The 19,814-nt window shown below is 38.8% G+C and overlaps 1 protein-coding gene across 3 annotated transcripts; it reads left to right on the forward strand.

The window, feature by feature from the left end:
- The first annotated feature begins 3,898 nt into the window (after positions 1-3,898).
- On the forward strand, positions 3,899-12,746 carry CLDN12 (claudin 12). Of its 3 annotated transcripts, none has more exons than XM_029928686.1 (2): positions 3,899-3,981; positions 9,427-12,746. In XM_029928686.1, the coding sequence occupies exon 2, from the start codon at positions 9,460-9,462 to the stop codon at positions 10,192-10,194; it is 735 nt and encodes a 244-aa protein (XP_029784546.1). In that variant the 5' UTR covers positions 3,899-3,981; positions 9,427-9,459; the 3' UTR covers positions 10,195-12,746. The 3 variants fall into 3 exon arrangements, with proteins under 3 accessions (XP_029784546.1, XP_029784566.1, XP_029784557.1); XM_029928706.1 differs by lacking the exon at positions 3,899-3,981 and adding an exon at positions 6,855-6,906; XM_029928697.1 differs by lacking the exon at positions 3,899-3,981 and adding an exon at positions 9,149-9,239.
- Positions 12,747-19,814: the final 7,068 nt, after the last annotated feature.

Below are 19,814 nucleotides of genomic sequence, written 5' to 3' on the forward strand. Positions count from 1 at the left end.
GCCACTGAATTTTGTGATAACTTGGTATGCAGCAATAAGAAACTAATGCAGTAAAGCAGACCTTTATAGAATTTTGGTGGTGATTTATTGCAGTGAATTTGTTTAAAGACCTGACTAACTTTTTAAAAGCTCCCTGGAGCAGGGGCGGGGGGGAAGGCTTCTCTCTCTTTTTTTTTATAATAAACTTTTTAAATTGTTTTATGACTTTTATTTATTTTTGGGTGACAAAGAGAGACAGGGCAAGCAGGGGAGGGTCAGAGAGAGAAGGAGATACAGAATCTGAAGCAGGCTCCAGGCTCTGAGCTGTCAGCACAGAGCCCAATGCGGGGCTTGAACCCACCAACAGTGAGATCATGACCTGAGCCGAAGCCGGATGCTTAAACAACTGAGCCACCCAGGGGCCCCGGAAGGCGTCTCTTTTGAGAAAAAAATGGAAAGCCAGGATTGTTAACTGCTGATATAAAGGCTTGATATTCTAAACTCTAGTCCCACCAGGGTACATACATCTCTATTTTGTTCCATCTTTGCTATATCAAAGGCCATGCATGTGTGAACATACTAGTTTAAAAACAGTGTTGTCATCCCTTCCTTTTGATGCTGTTGCTTTTTTACTATAATCAACTACATATTCTTCCCAGCTAAAGTCTGCTAACCAGGTCCTATTCATTAGTGACTGGGAAATAAATTATAAAATGATTTTGTACATAATTATTGGATTCAACTCAGTTTTATAGATGAAAGAACTGAAGTTCACAGCAAAGAAGTGAGTTATGCTGTGTCATAAATTGCCATCATTCATCACTGAGCTCAAACCACCCAATCTCTCTTTTTTATAATTCCATTTCTAGGTCTAGTTTTGGGATTAGATTGCTTCTGGTCTTAGATAACTCTATCCATCCTCTGAAGGAGTATGGCAGATGAGATGGTAATAGTGGATAGTAGACTTTCCCTCTTTTCCATCATTAACAAAATTCCCTTGAGCAACACAAAATGGAAAAGGGTAAAACAACAACAACAACAACAACAACAAACCCAGTGTCAGACACTGTTGTAAACTTCTCTATGTATAGTAACTCCTTCAATCCTTATCATTATTTTTTGATGTAGATGTATTTTTACTACAGGTAAGATTCTGAGCCAGAAGGAGGTTACTTAACTTGCCAAAGTACAGGGGCAGAGTGGGATGGGTTTGGATGCCATCCTTTACTTTTGTTTAAAACTATGATGCTTTTTTCTCCCCAAGCTTTCTATTTGAAACTGTTTAAAGATACAGAGAGTTGGAATAGTAAATGAACACCTATATACTTCCTTTCTCTAGATTCAACAGTTACCAACATTTGCCACATTTACTTTATTTCTTTTTGTGTGTGATCATTTGAAATTAGTAGGCATCATGACACTTCAACATCCTTTATATATGAAAAAGAAACCAGGGGCGCCTGGATGGCTCAGTCAGTTAAGCCTCCGACTTCAGCTCAGGTCAGATCTCACGTTCGTGGGTTCGAGCCCCGCGTCGGGCTCTGTGCTGACAGCTAGCTCAGAGCCTGGAGCCTGCTTCCAGTTCTGTGTCTCCTTCTCTCTCTGCCCCTCCCCCTCTCATGCTCTGTCTCTGTCTGTATCAAAAATAAATAAAACATTAAAATAATTAAATAAAAAGAAGGAAACCAGATCTGTCCTACACAGGACTTCTGAAACCTTTATTTTAATTCAGATACTCACTAATACAGTACTTCCTATTTAGGAGAAGCCACAAAGAAAGGGACAGAGTGTTGAAAATGTGCAGAAGAGTAAAGTTAGTTCACATATCTAATAGCTATTTATGTGCTCAGCGCTTTGCCTGTATTAAGTCCCATTAATTTTCAAGACAGTTCTATGATGCTGGTAATCTTATCCTCATTACAGATAACCTCAGAGACAGGTAACTTGCCCAAGGCCACTCAACTAATATGTAATAAAACCCTATATAAAACTAAGCAATTAAATATGTTTTTAAAAGTTTAAAACAAAGGATGCTGAAGCGTCATGATGCCTATCATCTTAGTGATTACATACATATAAATAGAGATAAATGTGGCAAATGTTGATAATTGTTGAATCTAGAGCGTAATATATGGGTGCTCATTGTACCATTAAAAGTCAAAGATCTCTCTGTATCTTGAAAATTTTCAAAATCAGTTCCAGAGTTTGAGTGGTTTTTCACTCTGCCTCCGTAAATGTTTTGTGGAAAAAAGTACTTAATGATTTTTGCTAACAAATCTTAAGGGGAGATCACAATTAGTAATAAATATTTACTTGAGCACCCAACTCAAATCTATTTCTACTTTTTTTCGTTTAACTTTTTTTTTTTTTTAAACACCTGTAAGTCAAACCTGAACGGAACTGAAGGTGCAAGAGGAATAAGGGGGCTGGAATTTGGAGAGACAGGCGAGAGGTGGTCGCAGGATGTTGCCTGCGGACGCCGGCCCCGTGGATTCTGGGAATTGTAGTCTCTCAGTCATTCAGGGCATTCCTGATTAGGGTCTCGGGAGAACCTGACCAAGCTCCCAGAAGCCTCCGGTGCGGCTGGCAGGGAACGCACTTCCTGGGACGCTGCGAGGGAGACGCTCTAAGCAGCTCCTCAGTGTCGGCGAGTGAAATGTCTTGGCTGTAAGAAACAGGTAGGTGTGGCCAAGAATCCGATTTCTGGGTCTTGTGCATAAATAGTGGAGGATTTTGTGTAAAATAGCTAAGTCGAAGGGAATTAGGGACACCGAAAACTGTTGACCACAGGACGTGAAAATTGAGTGAGGAGGTATTTGATGGGGCTTTAAAAAATGATTTTGTACACAGAAGTATGGAAATGTCGAGGTTTCTTGCCGGAGCAGCCAAGGGCTTGCGCTTGGCTAGCGGGGTGTGAGGTGTGGAGCTGGAAGTTGCTATTTTTGAATCACCAGCTGGTTGTATAATGATGACCTGCTCTCGGTTCAAACCCACTCAGTGTTGCAGGGATGGGCTTGTTCGGAGAGCGTGAACAGTCACTGTTGCGGTCTCTTTCCATTGGCTCTAACCAGAAGGGCTTACCCCCCGCCCTCCTTTCTTTCTGCTAGCTCTGGTGCTCCTAAGGACAGGGCTAGGAGAGGAGAGGGAGTGCGAGGTGCCCTGGAAGCTTGGTTTTCTCAACTCTGAAGCCCAAGTTGTGTGTAATAGGCCTTGGAAGGCGCTCCTCACCACGTTAGAGGGAGGCCAGACTTCGTGACCCCACTTAAAATGGAAGCTCAGGGATCCTAGTATGTGTTTTTCATTGTAAATCAACTTACCGTAACTTGGACTGAGCAATTATACTTGATACCAACTCAAGAAACATACATTTAGAAAAGAAAAATCATAATTTGATTGAAATCTCTTCTGTGCAGACTGTCGAGGACAACATTCTATAAAATAATAATAATAATAATAGGGCTAATGATAAATACCTCGACCCAGGAAGTTCTGAAACATTTACAAGTTTGCATCCTCATCCTACCTATTGTGATAAATAGTTTGAAAAGGAAGTTGTTGGTGCTTAAAAAAGATCTGTGGAAACATACTTAAATGGCAGGTAGAGCCATTGGCGGAATTGTAAACTCAAAAAAGCATTCTAGTTGCAAAGCTTAGGATGCACAATGCAGATCAACTTTTGTTGAGACTAGTTTTGTTATCAGTATCCTTTTAAAAGGTACAAAAGAAACGAATTTCTTTTGCTTTCGAGACAACTAACTGCGCAGCGTTTCTTTGACTCTCCTTATTCCTAGTCATGAGAAGGATCTAACAAATATATGTGTGTGTGTGTGTGTGTGTACATTATGTGTGTTCGTGTACATATACACGCATACTTTAAAGAAATATTGTACTAATTTGGAACATTTCCCTATTTCTTTAGGCCCAGAGCATCTCTACTTAGATGCGCATATATTTCTTCTAAGTTGATTAAAGTTGTTTTAGATCTGTCACGTACCTCAAAGAGTAAGTACGTTCTTTGATTTTACTCCTTTTCCTTTTTTCACCATATATGAGATGTCGTGTTTTTCTCTTGTTCAGCAAAATAAAGTTGTAAGATAGATCTCCGTTGTGAGTACAGTGATTGACCTGCATTTTCCTTAAAAAAACTCAAGAATTAATATAGCTGCTATTATACGTGTATTTACTTATAGCTGACCCTGGAATTGTCCCTGAAGAAATTACATAGTGATGAGTCTGTGAATTCCTAAAGCTGTTAGCCATTGTTCCTGCCTTAGACTTCTTTGAACACTGTTCAAAACCATAGATATCCTTCTGAAAATATTTTTGTTTGAAATGATGCATTTGATCACCTTTATCTGTGTACCAAATTTTATCCCATCTGCTTCTCTGAGAGTCACCATGGAACAGATAGATGACAAATGTGAAGTGCTTGCTTTGAAACAAAGTCCTTATTTGATTTGGTCAGTAACTACTCCAAAGAGAATGTTCTGTTATTATTGTTACATGGCTGTAACCGTGTAACCATGTGTAACCATGTGTTTGTTAAGATCCAGAAGAAAAGTGTGTTCCTAGCTAAAGAAAATTGATAAGCCTACTAATAATCATTATAAACTTAAATTTCTGACCATACGCTGTTTTACAAAAGCCTTACTGTTCATGATCTTACAGCTACCTTAGGTGTCATTTTACAGGTGAGATATGTGGGTTCAGAGGATGACTTGCTCAGGTTGTAACTGGCATTTGGGTCTTTGGTTGCTGGGACTGTAATACCAAGTTGCCTCTCTCATGGAAACAGCAAGCCCAGACATCTTACATTGCCCTAGCTAGTGTTCAGGAGTGCTATTTACATTTGTTAGTGTGTTTTTAACCTTGCATACTTTCTACAGTCCCTAATAAGGAATTTTCATGTGGCAAAAAGGTGTCATCTTTTTTCTCGGTTGCTATTTTAAAAAGAAAATATGAATACAAATATAATAAATAGTTTTGCTTTAAAAATAGTTTTGCTTTGGTAAACATTAATTTGATACATTGACTGCTCTTAATAAAGAAGGAGTATATCCACTAGTAATATACCTATTTAGTTGAAAACACCAGGTTCAACACGGTCATAATTGATTGACCCACTGGCCACTGTGGAAGTTAACTAGTGTTGCCAAACTTAGATATGTATTTCTAGAAGAATAGTCTCTATGTAAATACTTGGGAATGGCCTCATTTCTCTTGGGACGTTTTTAGGGGAAGAAAATGAACTTAGTTTTAACAAAGTAGGAGAGACTGGCCATGTGAATGGAAGGTGGAGGCATGGTTTAGAAGCAACTTTGAGACTTCAAAACGCAGGATATGAATGAGTGAGTAAGTGAATGAAAGAATGAAAGACACTGATAACAGCAAATTTGTAACTTTTTCTCTGGATACCTGTGTGGGACAGAATTTTTTTAACAAATAATTGAGTGACTTCTATGTACTGATGTGGGACAGAATAAAAGAGAAGACTCTCCTCCTGGAATTCAGTCAGGGAGAAAAGATAAATGTTGAATGAGGAATTATAAGCATAATCACTGCTACTAAAGAAAAACTGCAAAGGTGCTTTCAGAGCATGTAACCAGGGCCAGGGGGAAGGTTAAGGATAAGGGAAGAGAAAACAGGTTTAGGGCCAACCTCCCTGGAAATTAGGAGGATGGAATATCTGTCAGGGAAGCAAAGAATAGAATGAAATTAAGAAAGTTCTAGAAGGAAAATAGCATGAACTAAAGTCCTTAGCCAAATTTAAAAGTACACAGTTTGAAGAGCTACTAGAAAAGCAATGTGACTACATAGTCTGTAGCAAGTTAAATGGGAAAGTGATACATAAAGATATTGAGAATTTGGCAGGAACCAGATGATATCATTTGAAACTTTGGAAAACATGGGAAAGTTTTGAAACTTAGAAACTATATTCTGAGAGAAATAGGAAGCCACTGGCTGGCTCAGTTGGTGGAGTATACAACTCTTAATCTCAGGGTTATGTGTTTGGACCTCATGTTGAGTATAGAGATTACTTAAAATCTTTAAAAAAAGAGTGAAATAATCAGATTTGCACTTTATTATTTTGAATTAAGAGTTAATTGGCATAGCACAAGAGTAGAGATCTTTCACCCTCTTAATATGAACAAATCCTAATCTGAGAGCATTATTTTCAGTTTTAAATCATTAAACATATTTCTTAACTATCCATATAAAATGTTACTTCGTCCCTCTAGTGAGATATATGACTTATCAAATCATGCATATGCGGGTTAAGAAGAGGTCATAAAAAGTAAAGCAGCCAAAGAAAGTTAAAAGAGCAAGGACATTAATTCCAGCACTGAGGTTGAAATTAGCTAAAGAATTGAGGTTAATAGTATTTCCCATGTGAAAAATGCCATTGTATTTTTTGTTGTCTGTGTAAATTAGGACTTTTACTCAGTCTCTGGTATCTGAGCTAAGAATGCTTCATTATAAACAAGTTCAGGGAACTGATGTAACATGTGTGTTGGTTTGATGCAGGATAAGTATTAACACACTTGATCCTGAAGTAAATATTGACCCACCTCTGTTCATTAATGTCATTTGATAGTCTTTAGCCTAAGAACTATAGAAATTTATTTATTAAATCATTCATTCTGATCTTATTTCTCAATCCCTTTGTATTGTAGGAATTAGTGGTATAAGACAGCTTGATTGGAGAAATCTCAATTATATTGATACTCCAGGCTTTTGACCCCTATCTCTGAAAGCAAGGGGGAATTTATGATTGGGTTAGGTTGCTAAGTGCATTGCCTAAAAACATTCTGAAGCTTTGAGAGAAACAGAACCTTTTTCTTATGTCTTCACAACTTTAATCAAATCATCATTCTCTTTCATTGCTCAGTCTTTCTCTAACCCTGGATGATACATTTTTATAAACAGGTACTTTACTGGTTCACTTTGCCTAATATCTAGCAATAATCAGTTGATAGGTACTAACCTAATAATTCATTGACTGTTAGCATTTTGAGTTCTCATAAGGCAGCGTACTTTTTCCCTCAGTCTGATTGTTAACACATTGGAACAAGGTCCAGATCTTATTGGCCTCAGTGTCCATCCAGGGCCTAACAATATTTTGCATGTACTAGATAATTAGTAAATACCTGAGTTGAATAAATTGATTCATTGAATGAATTATTACTTAGTAATAGCTACTTCCTTGTCCAACTCGACATTATCAGTCGCCTCCCTTTGTGAGTTACTGTGGTCTTGGAACAGTGCCCAGTACTTATTTTATTCCAGTATTGCCAGAATGACTTATGTGCCAGGTACTGTGCAAATTGTTAACAGCATATGGGGGAGATAGATTAATGAACAAAAACCAACAAGAAGCTGAAATTTGGGAATGAGCACTGGGTATTAGATGGAAACCAACTTGACAATAAACTATAAAAGAAAAAAAAGCTGAAATTTGGAGCTTGACATCATTAGTAGCCTTTTCCAGTATAAACACCCTCGAACCTTTACCACAGGTTCCATTGTTGGAACAAGGTGGTTGGTTTCTAAAATTAAGCAAGACACCCCCCCATTTGAGTGAAAAATATAAATTCAGACTATAACTCCATTGTTTTGTTTTCACCTGTAACATATTTGTAAACAATTGCTACTTCTGGTAATATTGACAGAAGACAACATTATAAACAGTAAACTAATATTAATGGAGATACTTAGAACTAATTATGTTTAGCCTCAGTATTTTGAAAAATGATTCACTTGTGCTTAAACTTTGATTTTATGTTGTACAATTATATAAGTATGTACACAAACCTATAAGTTCCCTAGTTTATGTGATTAGATTAATATGCAAATATGTTGTTTTCTAAAGAACATTGTGCCTTCCCATTCAAACACATTTGATCAAGTCCTAACCCAGTGTAGCATTTTGATCTTCTTTCTGGCCCCTGAAATGCTGGGAATGCTACTCCATCATTGCAACAGATAATATTTGACTCTGCAAAGGATGATGGGTACCCTGAGCACAAACATCCAGTATGTATGAAGAAGGTGTCCCTTCTTCATTATCGGACTAAAAGAAGTAAATGTGCTACCTTATAGTGTCCATTGTGTTGCCTCATTGGGAGTATGATAGAAGGTAGAGAAGATACATTTGAGTGGTTTGGAAAGTGGGTTTTAAACTCTTAAAGCTGAATAACATACTGGTTCTTATACTTTGTCATAATCAGAGGAAAGGCCTGGCTACTCTTTTTTTCCTTTTCTTACAGTAGCATTAGTAGAGATAGATAGGTTCTCATTACTTCAAGAATCTTTGCATTCATCTTACCTGAGCACGAATCACGTAATAACCAATAACCACTAGTGTAATAACCTGAAAAGCATGCGAGTCAGCTTGAGTCAGCCAGAAAGTAGTTAAGCAGACTAATTTCAGGAGTCCTTGTTCTTTTCATTCGGGTAACTCATTGGAGAGGAGTTCATTTAGATTTTGTAATGATCAGTGTGCCTAGTATGTAGGAATTGGATGTTAGATGTTGCTTTTTCTTATTTGCATTTATTCAGCAAACATTCTGTAAACTGCTCCAGGGTGCCAGGCACTGAGCTGGTCAGTTAACACTTGAATTGCTCGTACCAACGTGCCAGATATGTTTTAAGCACTGGACATTATATTAACTCACTGAATACTTAAAACAGCTCTGTGAGGTAGGCACGATATTTTTTCATTTTACAGATGAGGAAAATGAATTACAGAGTTCTGCAGCTGTCCCAAGGTCACTTGGCTAGGAAGTGAGGAAGTGGGGATAAGAACGCTGGCAGTCTGGCCCAGAGCCCCCCACTCAGCCAGCCTGCTGTCTTGTAATGCTTCTTTCCCTGCATCTTTGTCTTTTGTGAGCTGCCATCACCTCAGCTGCGTGCTAGTTTCATTTTACATTTCATGAGCATTGGAGGCTGAGTTTGTGTTTTTTTATAGTTGACAGTTAATGAGTCCCCTCCGACCCTGTATATTTGATTGCCGGATACATAAAAGTACTTGATATATGTGCGTTGAATGAGTGCTTAGTGACAACTGAGAGACTTTCAGATGTGATGAAAAGAGAATTTGAAATTATTTTTGATTATTCCTCTGATTTGCAGAAAAATACTTATGTTCAATATTTCTTCAAACCATCAATATTTCTTCAAAATATTCATATTTGAAGAAGAGTACTCCTGTTCAACGACTTCAGTTGCTACATGACCCAGTCAGTGGTAACCAAGCATATGTGAGTGTACCTGTGCTTTGAGGACACATGCATATGTGTTTATATACATTCATAGTATGCATAGGAAATGGACAGAATTTCCCTCTTTGCATTGACATCATTAGTTGTGGTGCCAATCAGCACCACCCTTCCTGCTTTGCTCTCCTATTGTCCCCTCATGATTTGTCCTCTTGTGTGTCACCCCTAGTCTGACTGACAATACTGCACAAGCCTGCCTGCCATGGGCTGTCGGGATGTCCATGCAGCCACAGTCCTCTCCTTCCTGTGTGGAATCGCCTCGGTAGCAGGCCTCTTTGCGGGGACCCTGCTTCCCAACTGGAGGAAATTGCGACTGATCACATTCAACAGAAACGAGAAGAATCTGACTGTTTACACTGGCCTGTGGGTGAAGTGTGCCCGCTATGATGGGAGCAGTGACTGCCTGATGTATGACACTACTTGGTACTCATCAGTTGACCAGCTGGACTTGCGAGTCCTCCAGTTTGCCCTGCCTCTCAGCATCCTGATTGCAATGGGTGCCCTGCTGCTCTGCCTGATTGGAATGTGTAACACGGCCTTCAGGTCCTCAGTGCCCAACATCAAACTGGCCAAATGTCTGGTCAATAGTGCAGGCTGCCACCTGGTGGCCGGGCTGCTGTTCTTCCTGGCAGGTACTGTGAGCCTCTCCCCATCCATCTGGGTCATTTTTTATAATATTCATCTGAATAAGAAGTTTGAGCCAGTCTTTGCATTTGACTACGCAGTGTATGTCACTATGGCTAGTGCTGGGGGCCTGTTTACGACTTCCCTTCTGTTGTTTATTTGGTACTGTGCATGCAAATCTTTGCCTTCTCCTTTCTGGCAACCACTGTACTCCCATCCTCCCAGTATGCACACTTACTCACAGCCCTATTCAGCACGCTCTCGCCTCTCTGCCATCGAAATTGACATTCCAGTCGTTTCACACGCCACCTAATGGGGAAATAGTTCTCAGAGAAAACTTGTAGCCTCACATTTCCCTTGTACAAGGAGCTGTTTTGGACCTATATACATTTTCCTTTGTTTCTGACCAGTCAATGAAGCCAAATTTGTATGTCCTGGTAGAATGAAGTGCTGCTAGTTTTATGAAAAGTACATTATTTCAAATGTGAATCATTCCTTTTATCTTGCTTCTTATGCTAGAAGGATTTTTAACCTCTATATTGATATCTAATCAGTTATTCAAGTGGAAAGGACCTGTGTCTCAGTTGAGGTGATCTAGAACAACATGGTAAAGTAAAAAAACGATGGCTGAGAGAGGCTGTTGTATATGATCTTTATGAGTATTTCAGAATGTATATTGTTCTTTTTCCATAATACCTTAAACTGGGAAAAAGGGCAGTTTCAAATATAAGAAATTTCTTTCAGGTAAGGGTAATGTTTTAACAATAGTCAGTCTACCAGCTTAAGGCTGTAACTTTTCTTATTTCTCTCTCGGGGCTAATTTTATTGAATAGAGTTTGGTATTTTGAAGATTACTTTCTTTTGTGAGTTCCTTATCTTCTTCTACCTCATGGCAGTGTTTAAAAGTAAAATGTATTTTAAGTGATGTCAGAGAGAATAAGCCTAACATTTTAAATATCTACTAATATGGATAACATTTACCCTAATTTTAAAAGTAAATGATTCTGTAAATTGTATTATTAGAATTAAAAAGGGGCCATGCGATGGATCGGTGCTTCCCCTCTGAGTCAGAAATGCCTCCCCCTCCCCAGATATTATCCACCATGTAATACTCATGCTCTTGTGTAATCTCTTAGTGACAAAGAGAAAGAAAGAAAGAGGCCCAAGTGGGTGGTTCTCTGTTAGTGGTAGGGGACAATCATCTGTTCTTCAGTGACCACATCAGAGTTTCACCCTTGTGACTGCCTTTTGAATGATGAGTGAAGTCAGTTATTGCTTCACCATGACCACATTCAGTTCCTGCCCTCGTCACTGATTATTTCCTTGAGAATATATCTTTGCTCGACACTTTAGTGGGTGCTATAGAGAATACGTGAAAAGTATGAGATCAGGTTCCATCCACTAAGAAATTTTAATATAATAAAGAAAATCAAACTGTTAAATAACAATTAGGGAACAGTCTGACTTTATTGGCAGCTGGTCTTAATTTCTCAAACATTGATCCAGGAGTGTATTTCAACCAGAGACATGGCTTTCTGGCAGACAGGCCAGCAATATTCTGGAACTTAGAAATTGAGTTCATTGGATCTTTCGGAGCACCTACCTTAGCCTAGACACTGTAATAACACTCTGTTGGATTCATGAGAATGGGCAAAACTGGTAGAGAAATGAAATTGTTCCCTTTTCACCTGTGAAAGTGTGATGAGGTTTTGAAGAGGGAGGAGTATTTAAGATCTTTCCTCTAATGGGGTAATAATTAGATGGAACCATGTTAACAACCAGATAAATGCTTAGAAATTCAGGGATATTGGGTCTTTACCCTTATGAATTTGAGCTGCTGACTTAATTGAGATCGTTTGCTACACATTAGTACTATGTTCATAAGGATTTTGTTTTGTTAACCATTACAAATTTCACAAACAGCTAGTTGCATGGTAAACAGTCGGTTATTATGCTTCTTTGCGAATCTGGATATGATTCTGTTACTTCTGTGGATGTAAGTGGTTCTTTTTTTTTTCCTCCTAATTACAGCACTAGTTTATGTATATAGCAAATAAATCCAGTTGTGTATTTTTTAAATACCATCAGTATAAAGCATGCAAAACTATGGGTTATTTTAGTTATAGTTTTTGACTACCTTCAGTTCTTTTCCTTTTTACTCTTCCCAGATGTAGCTGAATGTTGATCACTCCAAAACAATGGCAGGTAGAATTTTGAGATTAATATTAATTTCCTCCTGTGCTAATTAGTATCAGTCCCCTCTCTCACTAAATTTGTCTCACCATCTTCCTGTTCTCTGTATAAACAATGTTAAAGAAAAGCAGATTCAACCATTAACATACTAGACAGGTTTTAGTCCATGGGATCATACATAAAAATGTGCAGCTTTTCCTGTAAGCAGTTTTTGCAGTCTTCATAATCTGTAGACTCAAATTAGTATTTATTATGCATATACTAGGCAAAAGAAACAGCTGTTTCCCTTATTGTCTTTAATATTTCAGATTTGCTATCGATAGCTATTCTTCAAAGCCATCAAAGGAAAGCAAGTATTACATTTCTTTTTAGCAGTTCAGAGTACTCACCAACCTATCATTGTGCTGGGGGATATGTTTTTTGTTGTTGTTACAAGTTATTAATGTTAAGGGCCTTTTACAGAATACAGCTTGGAAAACAACTTTAAATGTGGTATGATGCACCAGATTTGGTTTATCCAGCCATGGGAGAAAAAAAAAACAACTCTTGAGTTTATTTTACTTGTAATTATACACTATGATAGATAATGTTTGTTGTAAACTGCAATGTAAAACCTCAGTGAAACTGCACTGTATTTCTTGATGTTTATTAAAAGATGTATTTTTACAAGTTTTTGTTTCTATCCTTTTCCTCAATGCTTTAAGGGAAAATATTTTGAGAAATGTTTCTCAAATATACATAAATTGAAAAAGTACAGCCCCATTTAAAACCTTATAGAGTAGCAATTGGAAAGGAATTGGAAAACATGGATTTATTATTCCAGAAGCATCAAGACCCTTCACCCATTCACTCCTAGACCCTTCACTCCTAGAGTAGTCCTAGGAGTTCACTGGACTATTTCAACATTCCACAAAAAAAGCACCGAATGAAGTTAGTGTGCCAGATTTGCCTCATCAATGGACTTTTCTAATGGTCTGTGTTCCTGAAGATCGAGAGCTCTAAGTGGTGAAATAGGATGATCTTTCCTTATTCTTCAGAACATGAGGTTTCCAGAAGTGGTCCTGATAGGTAAGTCACCTTAAAATTTCTGAAGCCTGGGATGATCTTTTAGTTTCTTGCATCACAACCTTCTGGGATATTTCTCATATGCACTCCTCACTGACTCCCCGCTCGGTGGTAGTACCTTAGATGGATTGCACTGGAAATCTGAAGCTGCTTCAGGTTAGCTGAATACGCTAACACCACAATTCAGAGTCTGCCCCTCAGTTGGGCAGGTTCACTGAGGGTGACTAAGTGCTAGAGAATTCCTTAATGCTAACCAAATTCACAAGAGACTGATTTACCAACCAGAAATGAGAAATACAGCTTGCTGGCAACCACTATCCAAGACCCGTTTTATAAATACACCCTAAACAAATCTTCTCTGAGGAAAGATGGATTCCAGCCCTGGGATAGGTAAAGTACAAGACAAGCCCAGCATATTTTGCTCTTCCAGAAAGTAGAAAACGCTCAAAGAACAATGGGGACCTAACAATTTATATAGGAGCCGGCTTGAAGAGGTTCCCACTGGCCAAACCTGACGATCTGACCATCAAAATGAATAGTAATGGGTTCTAATCTGTTGAATAAATCAAAATTCTGTCTGTCTATACTGATATAAATAGAAAGAAAAGCCATTTTTTATAGTAAAATACCAAGAAGTGAGTATAGAGAAGAAGGTGGAGTTAAGAAAATATTAATAGAACTAACATTAGTTCATGAAAGTTTGATGAAAAACAAGATATTTACTTGTCTCAAAATACTGCTGTACAAATGACTTATTAATTTCAAAGGGGAGAATACTAATTTTATAGTGGATAAACTTGCCAGACACAGCTTTAACTGAGTGATCAGATACATTATCAGACGAGATCGGGCGCGTTCAGGGTGGTATGGCCGTAGACTGATCAGATATATTATCAACAATAAGACCAACACCTCCTGATGTGCTGCAGTAAAGCCACACCATTGCTTTTGTGGTGTTTCCATTAAAAAATATAGCTTGTGACTAATGTTGAGGAAATGTGCAGTTTGTAAATTCAAGTTTTGCTTTTTGTTTTCTTCTCTTGTTCCTAATCTCCCACTTATTCAATTTTATTTAAAAACAAAAAAAAGGCATACAGGGCACCTGGGTGGCTCAGTTCATTAAGTGTGTGGCTCTTGATTTTGGCTCAGGTCAAGATCTCATGGTTTGTGAGTTTGAGCCCTGTGTCCAGCCCTGTGCTGACAACTCAGACCCTGCTTGGGATTCTCTCCCTCCTCTCTCTCTGCCCGCCCTAGGCTCTCTCACTCTCTAAATAAATAAATAAAAATTTAAGAGCAATAAAAACTTACATTTTAAGTTGTCTCCAACATACTGTGTACAGTAACTCTTTTAGGAGGGATTTTGAAGAGCTTGTATCAGGTCTTCCATACTGAAAAACTAAAAAGGAAAGATCCCTTCCGGAAGAGATGTAAATCAAAGTCACAGAACCACAGGACTCGGGTCTTAATTAGCTGTTCCATTTCCATTCATTAGGAAAATATCTTCAGTCCTAAAACATACTGACCTGTTAGCTTATAAGGTTCGCTCCCCTTGCTTTCCATCTGTGACATATGGAGGAACCTTTCTAGGAGAAGGTCATTCTTGTACCTCCTGGGTGTCTCCCCACCCTCTAGTTCAGAAAAGTGCCTCTAAACCTCTGCAGGATTATAGAATTCAGGTAGAAAAAGCACAACTGTTGCCTGCCTGGTATTCATCTCCAAATCTATTAATGGGGAATTTGGGTTTGTTTATTGTATTTTGTTTGGAAACATGCCAGCTTTCCAGACTCTTCTATAAAACGAATCCTTAAGCAAATTTTGAGGAAAAACATGAGATGGTAGATAAGAAAAAGAAAATTTTCCTTATTTTGTGTGACTGGGTAGTGTTAGCAGGAATCTAGGAATCAGGATTTGGGGTGGTCCTTGTTGATTAAAATCCTCTATAGAAAAAATATATATTCAGGTCTTCAGAGTTTTACTCTATAGAAAAAGGTAATAGCTCCTGCTCATTAAGGGAAAAGGCATTATTGATACTTTAACTGTGTTACACTTCTCTGTCTCCTTCTCTGCCCTTCGCCTGCTCCCCTCTGTCTCTTTCCTTCAAAAACAAACAACTCGAAGGTGGACTGGATGCTGGGGCCAGTTGGTGCTGGCCAATTGTGCACGTATCTTCCCAACTCCCTATCCCATGACATTATGTTGGTGGCTTGAAATTGGCCATTGTTGGAAGTATATATGCCACAGAAATCGGCAAATGCTAGACATTAGGGCTTTTTCTTCTTTCCTTTCAACTTGTGGAGCTTCAGTCTAGTTGATGAGGAAATTAGGAGTGATAGTGAGTGCTGAGAGCTGTAAAACTTCACCTGTGATAAAAAGACTTTCTGAAATAGACTCTTAACAGGTCTCTCTCCAGTATTGCTCTATCTCCCTTTGCACCACCGATCCATTCTATATACAGGTAACAGAGTGAACCTAACAAAATGCAAATATGACATAGGCTTTTCCCTACTTGAAATAATTCAGAGAGCACCTGAGTGGCTTAATTGCTTAAGTGTCTGACTTCGCTCAGGTCACGATCTCAAGGTTCATGAGTTCAAGCCTGGCATCAGGCTCTGTGCTTACAGTGCAAAGCCTGCTTGGGATTCTCTCTCTCCCCCTCCCTTTCTGTTCCTCAACCCCACTTCCTCATTCTTTCTCTCTCAGAATAAATAAATTAAAAAAAAATAATTCAACAATTACCCTTCAGAACAGAATATAAGCTCTTGACTTAAGTCTAAATGGGAGATCTTGCCAGTAATATAGGAGTACATCAAAGAATATAGAGTAAGCCAAAGCAAACTGACTGGCATACCACAGTGACATAAGAGCTATCTAGAACGGGATTTTCCCCCCTGGACCCATTGCTTTCAGACTTTTAGTGATTATTGACACTAAAAATATCTCACAGGTATAATGTGTAACAAAGAATACAAATTCAATAATAAATAATAGGGAATACCACTTTTGAGTTATATGCTTTTTGGTCACATACTTTATTCAAGGAGTTTCTGTTTCCTATGTGATAGAGTGCCATGAGGATAACTAGCCTTAAAGATGGCCCACAGTGATCCTTCTCTCCCAGCATACATACCTTTGTGTGGTCCCATGCCACACTGAGCAGGGTTGACCTGTGTTTCCAGTGACATTTTGTAGAAACAATGGTGTGTGACTTCTGAGTTGAAAGTCATAAAGGACATTTTAGCTTCTGGCTGTCCCTCTTGGATCACTTCCTCTGGAGGAAGATAGCTGCCATGTTGTGAAGACATGGACAACCCTATGGATAATACAGGAAGAACTGAGGCCTCCTACCAATAGCCAGTAGCAACTTGCCAGGCATGTTGGAAAGCATTTCCTTAACCCCAGTCAAGCCTTCAGATGACTGCATTCCTGATCAACATCTTGATTGCAATCTGATTGAGAGACCCCAAGCCAGAATTATCCAGCTAAGCTGCCCCCAACTTCCTGACCCACAAACAAATAATGCTTATTGTTGTAAGATGCTAAGTTTTGGGCATTTTATACAGCAATAGATGACAAATACAAAAAGCGTAGAGCAAATGCAGGAGACCAGTCTTGACGAGAATCTGTTTTTTTGCCCTGAAAGATATTGTGAACTTCCCTTGCTCCATGTCGGAAAAAATCTGTTATGACCCCAGATTCCCTTGAAAAGTGCTGAATATTACCCAAGTGTGGTAAAACAGCCTAATCTAAGTGTGTATATAAGAGTGGGTGGTGAGAAAGTTCTGAGTTTAGAGTGGGAGCAGAGTTCTAATTTTGGTTAGGTTGTAAGTGGCTACATTTGTTACCAGAGGGGGAAAAAATCCCTGAAGAATAAAAGCACACGGAGTTTGAAAAAGAAATTAAATATGCTTACAGCCAAATTAATATGTATATAGTGGTTATGCTGTTTTATGGTTACCAGGAATGAATAAACCATACTCATAAAAAATACATAATTTGTTTTTATCTAACTATCCAATTACATCCAGCCCTACAGGAAGAAATTAAAAGGGATAGTTTCCCATGTGGAAGAGGAAATAGCTGATTCTAAGACTCATTAGTCAGTTGAGTTGACAAGTAATACCTCTCTGTAGTGAAAACAAATAGCAAGAGAAAAAGCCTGTGGCAGCAGTTGTGAGATAAAGGTTCAGAGAGGGAAACCGAATTATAAAGACATTTCACGACAGTGAATCTAACCTGATTGCTTTCTTAACACTTGCCCTGGAAAGGATCCAAACATGGAGGCTTGGGACCTTAACACTATCACCCTAAGGACACCGAGCTCCTTGGTTGGGGAATAAAAGAGATTCATAGGAGAAAATGGAACCTGAGTGGAGGGATGGCTCAGCAATGGGATACATCAAAAGTTAACTTTCCTTACTCTTTTTAGGTTGTTTCTGTTCCTACCTAGCTTGTACGCCTTGTTAGGCACTAAAGTGGAGAAAGCCATAAATGTGAAAGTGGAATGGGGGAAACCAGTAAATTTTCCCTGGGTAGAACGGCAACCCCCATGAATTCAGCTAGCTTTGATAGAGAACAGAGCAGGAATAAACGGAGTCCTAAGACCTCGTGGCAGAAGAAGTATCTGTAGTTCAGCTCAAGTCAAGTGAAATTCTGTGTCCTTAGAAATGATACTGTGAAATAATGATGAAGGAAAATTCACTTTGTTCAGAGAATGAAAGTATATGAGTATTAAAGAGATAGAGGAATCAAACTTTGAAGATTCTCCAAAGAGAAAACCACTGGCAAATAAAAAGAAAATCATCTCACTCTTATGTTTTACTTAAAAACCCTGCTGTTGTCAATCACATATTAAGCAACTGGCAGCCTTTCTGTGTTTATGTATTTGTTTTTGTTTCTATAGATGCCTCTGAAATTTTGTTAGGAGCAAAGTCACTTAAGGCTGCCAAGAGAAGTTAGCAAGACTTGCATGGTAGCATAGCCATAAATCATACCAACAAGGACAAATAAGAGCATCCCCTTCCCACATTTTCACTAGATCTGTGCTTTTGGAAGGCCTGGTGACCTAGGGGCAGGATGGGCTTCGTGGGTGTGAGAGCTGTGCAACAGCACGGCCCATGTTCAGAAGGGCCCTGTCTCCAGTGTAATACTCTGTGGTTACTGTCTTCAAAGTCTTAGTTTTTGAGCAAGGGGCCCTGCTTTATTTTGTACTGGGCCCCACAGGTTATCTAGCCAATCCTCCATGAAGTCACTCCGGGAAAGGTGACACACCAGTTTGAAGGCAGGCAGATTTTGGATTCTATCCCAACTGCCTCTTGTATGCAGTGGGGAAAATTACCCTCTAAATCTCAAATTTCCATCCACAACAAAGACAAAGCCATTTACCCCCTAGGGTTATTATTGTGAGCATTAGACATCATTGTGAAAGAATGCTAATAAAGTACCTAGTACAGTATGCCTGGCTTTACTATGATTATTATTCATAAAAGCCATGTCTAGATATCAGATCCTAATTGATGTTAGTGCTGGTCATAAAAATAAGTATATTTGTAAAAGCAGAATTCTTACTTTTGCTTTACATTTTACTGGTGGCTATGGATTTACATTGCCACCACTTTTGCTGGGATCCTCATGCCTTCTTATTTCTTTAGTTGGAGATTTTAGTAAAGAATTTAACAGTCTTCTTAGTATTAGCTACTAATGTTTTTCATGATTCTACTACAGAAACAAGGAATTCAGTGAGTGTCCCCAATTCCCCTAGAAAATATGAAGATGACTAAATATACAATAAAAAAAATAGGGGCACCTGGGTGGCTCAATCAGTTACGCATCGGACTTCTGCTCAGGTCATGATCTCACAGTTCGTGAGTTCGAGCTGTGTTGGGCTCTGTGCTGACGACTCAGAGCTTGGAGCCTGCTTCAGATTATGTGGTTCCCTCTCTCTCTGCCTCTCCCCAACTTGTGCTCTCGCTCTCTCTCGCTGTCTCTCTCTCTCTCTCAAAAATAGATAAACATAGATAGAGAAATAGAGAGATAGATATTATGGTGTCCTTTCTGGTAGCCTGGGACAAAGGATTTTGCTACGGTCTTTACTATCAAAGCAGCAGGTCTGCTCTCTGGCTAGAGGGAATATAAATTTGAAACCTTATGAAGTGACTAAACAAATTGCCTCATCTTGTAAGCCAGCCCCCAAATAGTTGCAATCAGGGAAATGCACTTACTTATTTTTTACTTTGGAAGAAAGAGTGATATTGGAGCACCAATTTACAGAACCCAAATCAAACTTTAAGTACTACCTTGACCAGCTCAAGTTGTCCTTACTTGGGGGAGAGAACTGGGAGCCAAGACAGGTTCTGACATTACACAAGATTGAGATAATATACCTCAAACCAACACATAAGAGATTGTGTCTACAGTAAATTCTCATTATTCGTGGTAGTTATATTCTTTTTTTTTTTTAAAGAGAATTAGAAAGTCTTAGGGGTGGAGGAGAAGCAGGTTGAAATTTTTTAAAATATATTTTTAAGTTTACTTGTTTTGAGAGAGAGAGAGAATATGAGCAGGGGAGGGACAGAGGGAAAGAGAATCCAGAGCCTGATGCAGAACTCAAATCCACTAACTGTGAGATCATGACCTGAGCCAGACTGAGACACTTAGCTGACTGAGCCACTCAGGCAC

Source organism: Suricata suricatta, chromosome 2 (assembly GCF_006229205.1).
Source record: "Suricata suricatta isolate VVHF042 chromosome 2, meerkat_22Aug2017_6uvM2_HiC, whole genome shotgun sequence".
NCBI lineage: Eukaryota > Metazoa > Chordata > Mammalia > Carnivora > Herpestidae > Suricata > Suricata suricatta.

Coding starts and splice junctions, on each gene's coding strand:
- CLDN12 (XM_029928686.1), top strand. CDS start 9,460: ATGGGCTGTCGGGATGTCCATGCAGCCACAGTCCTCTCCTTCCTGTGT.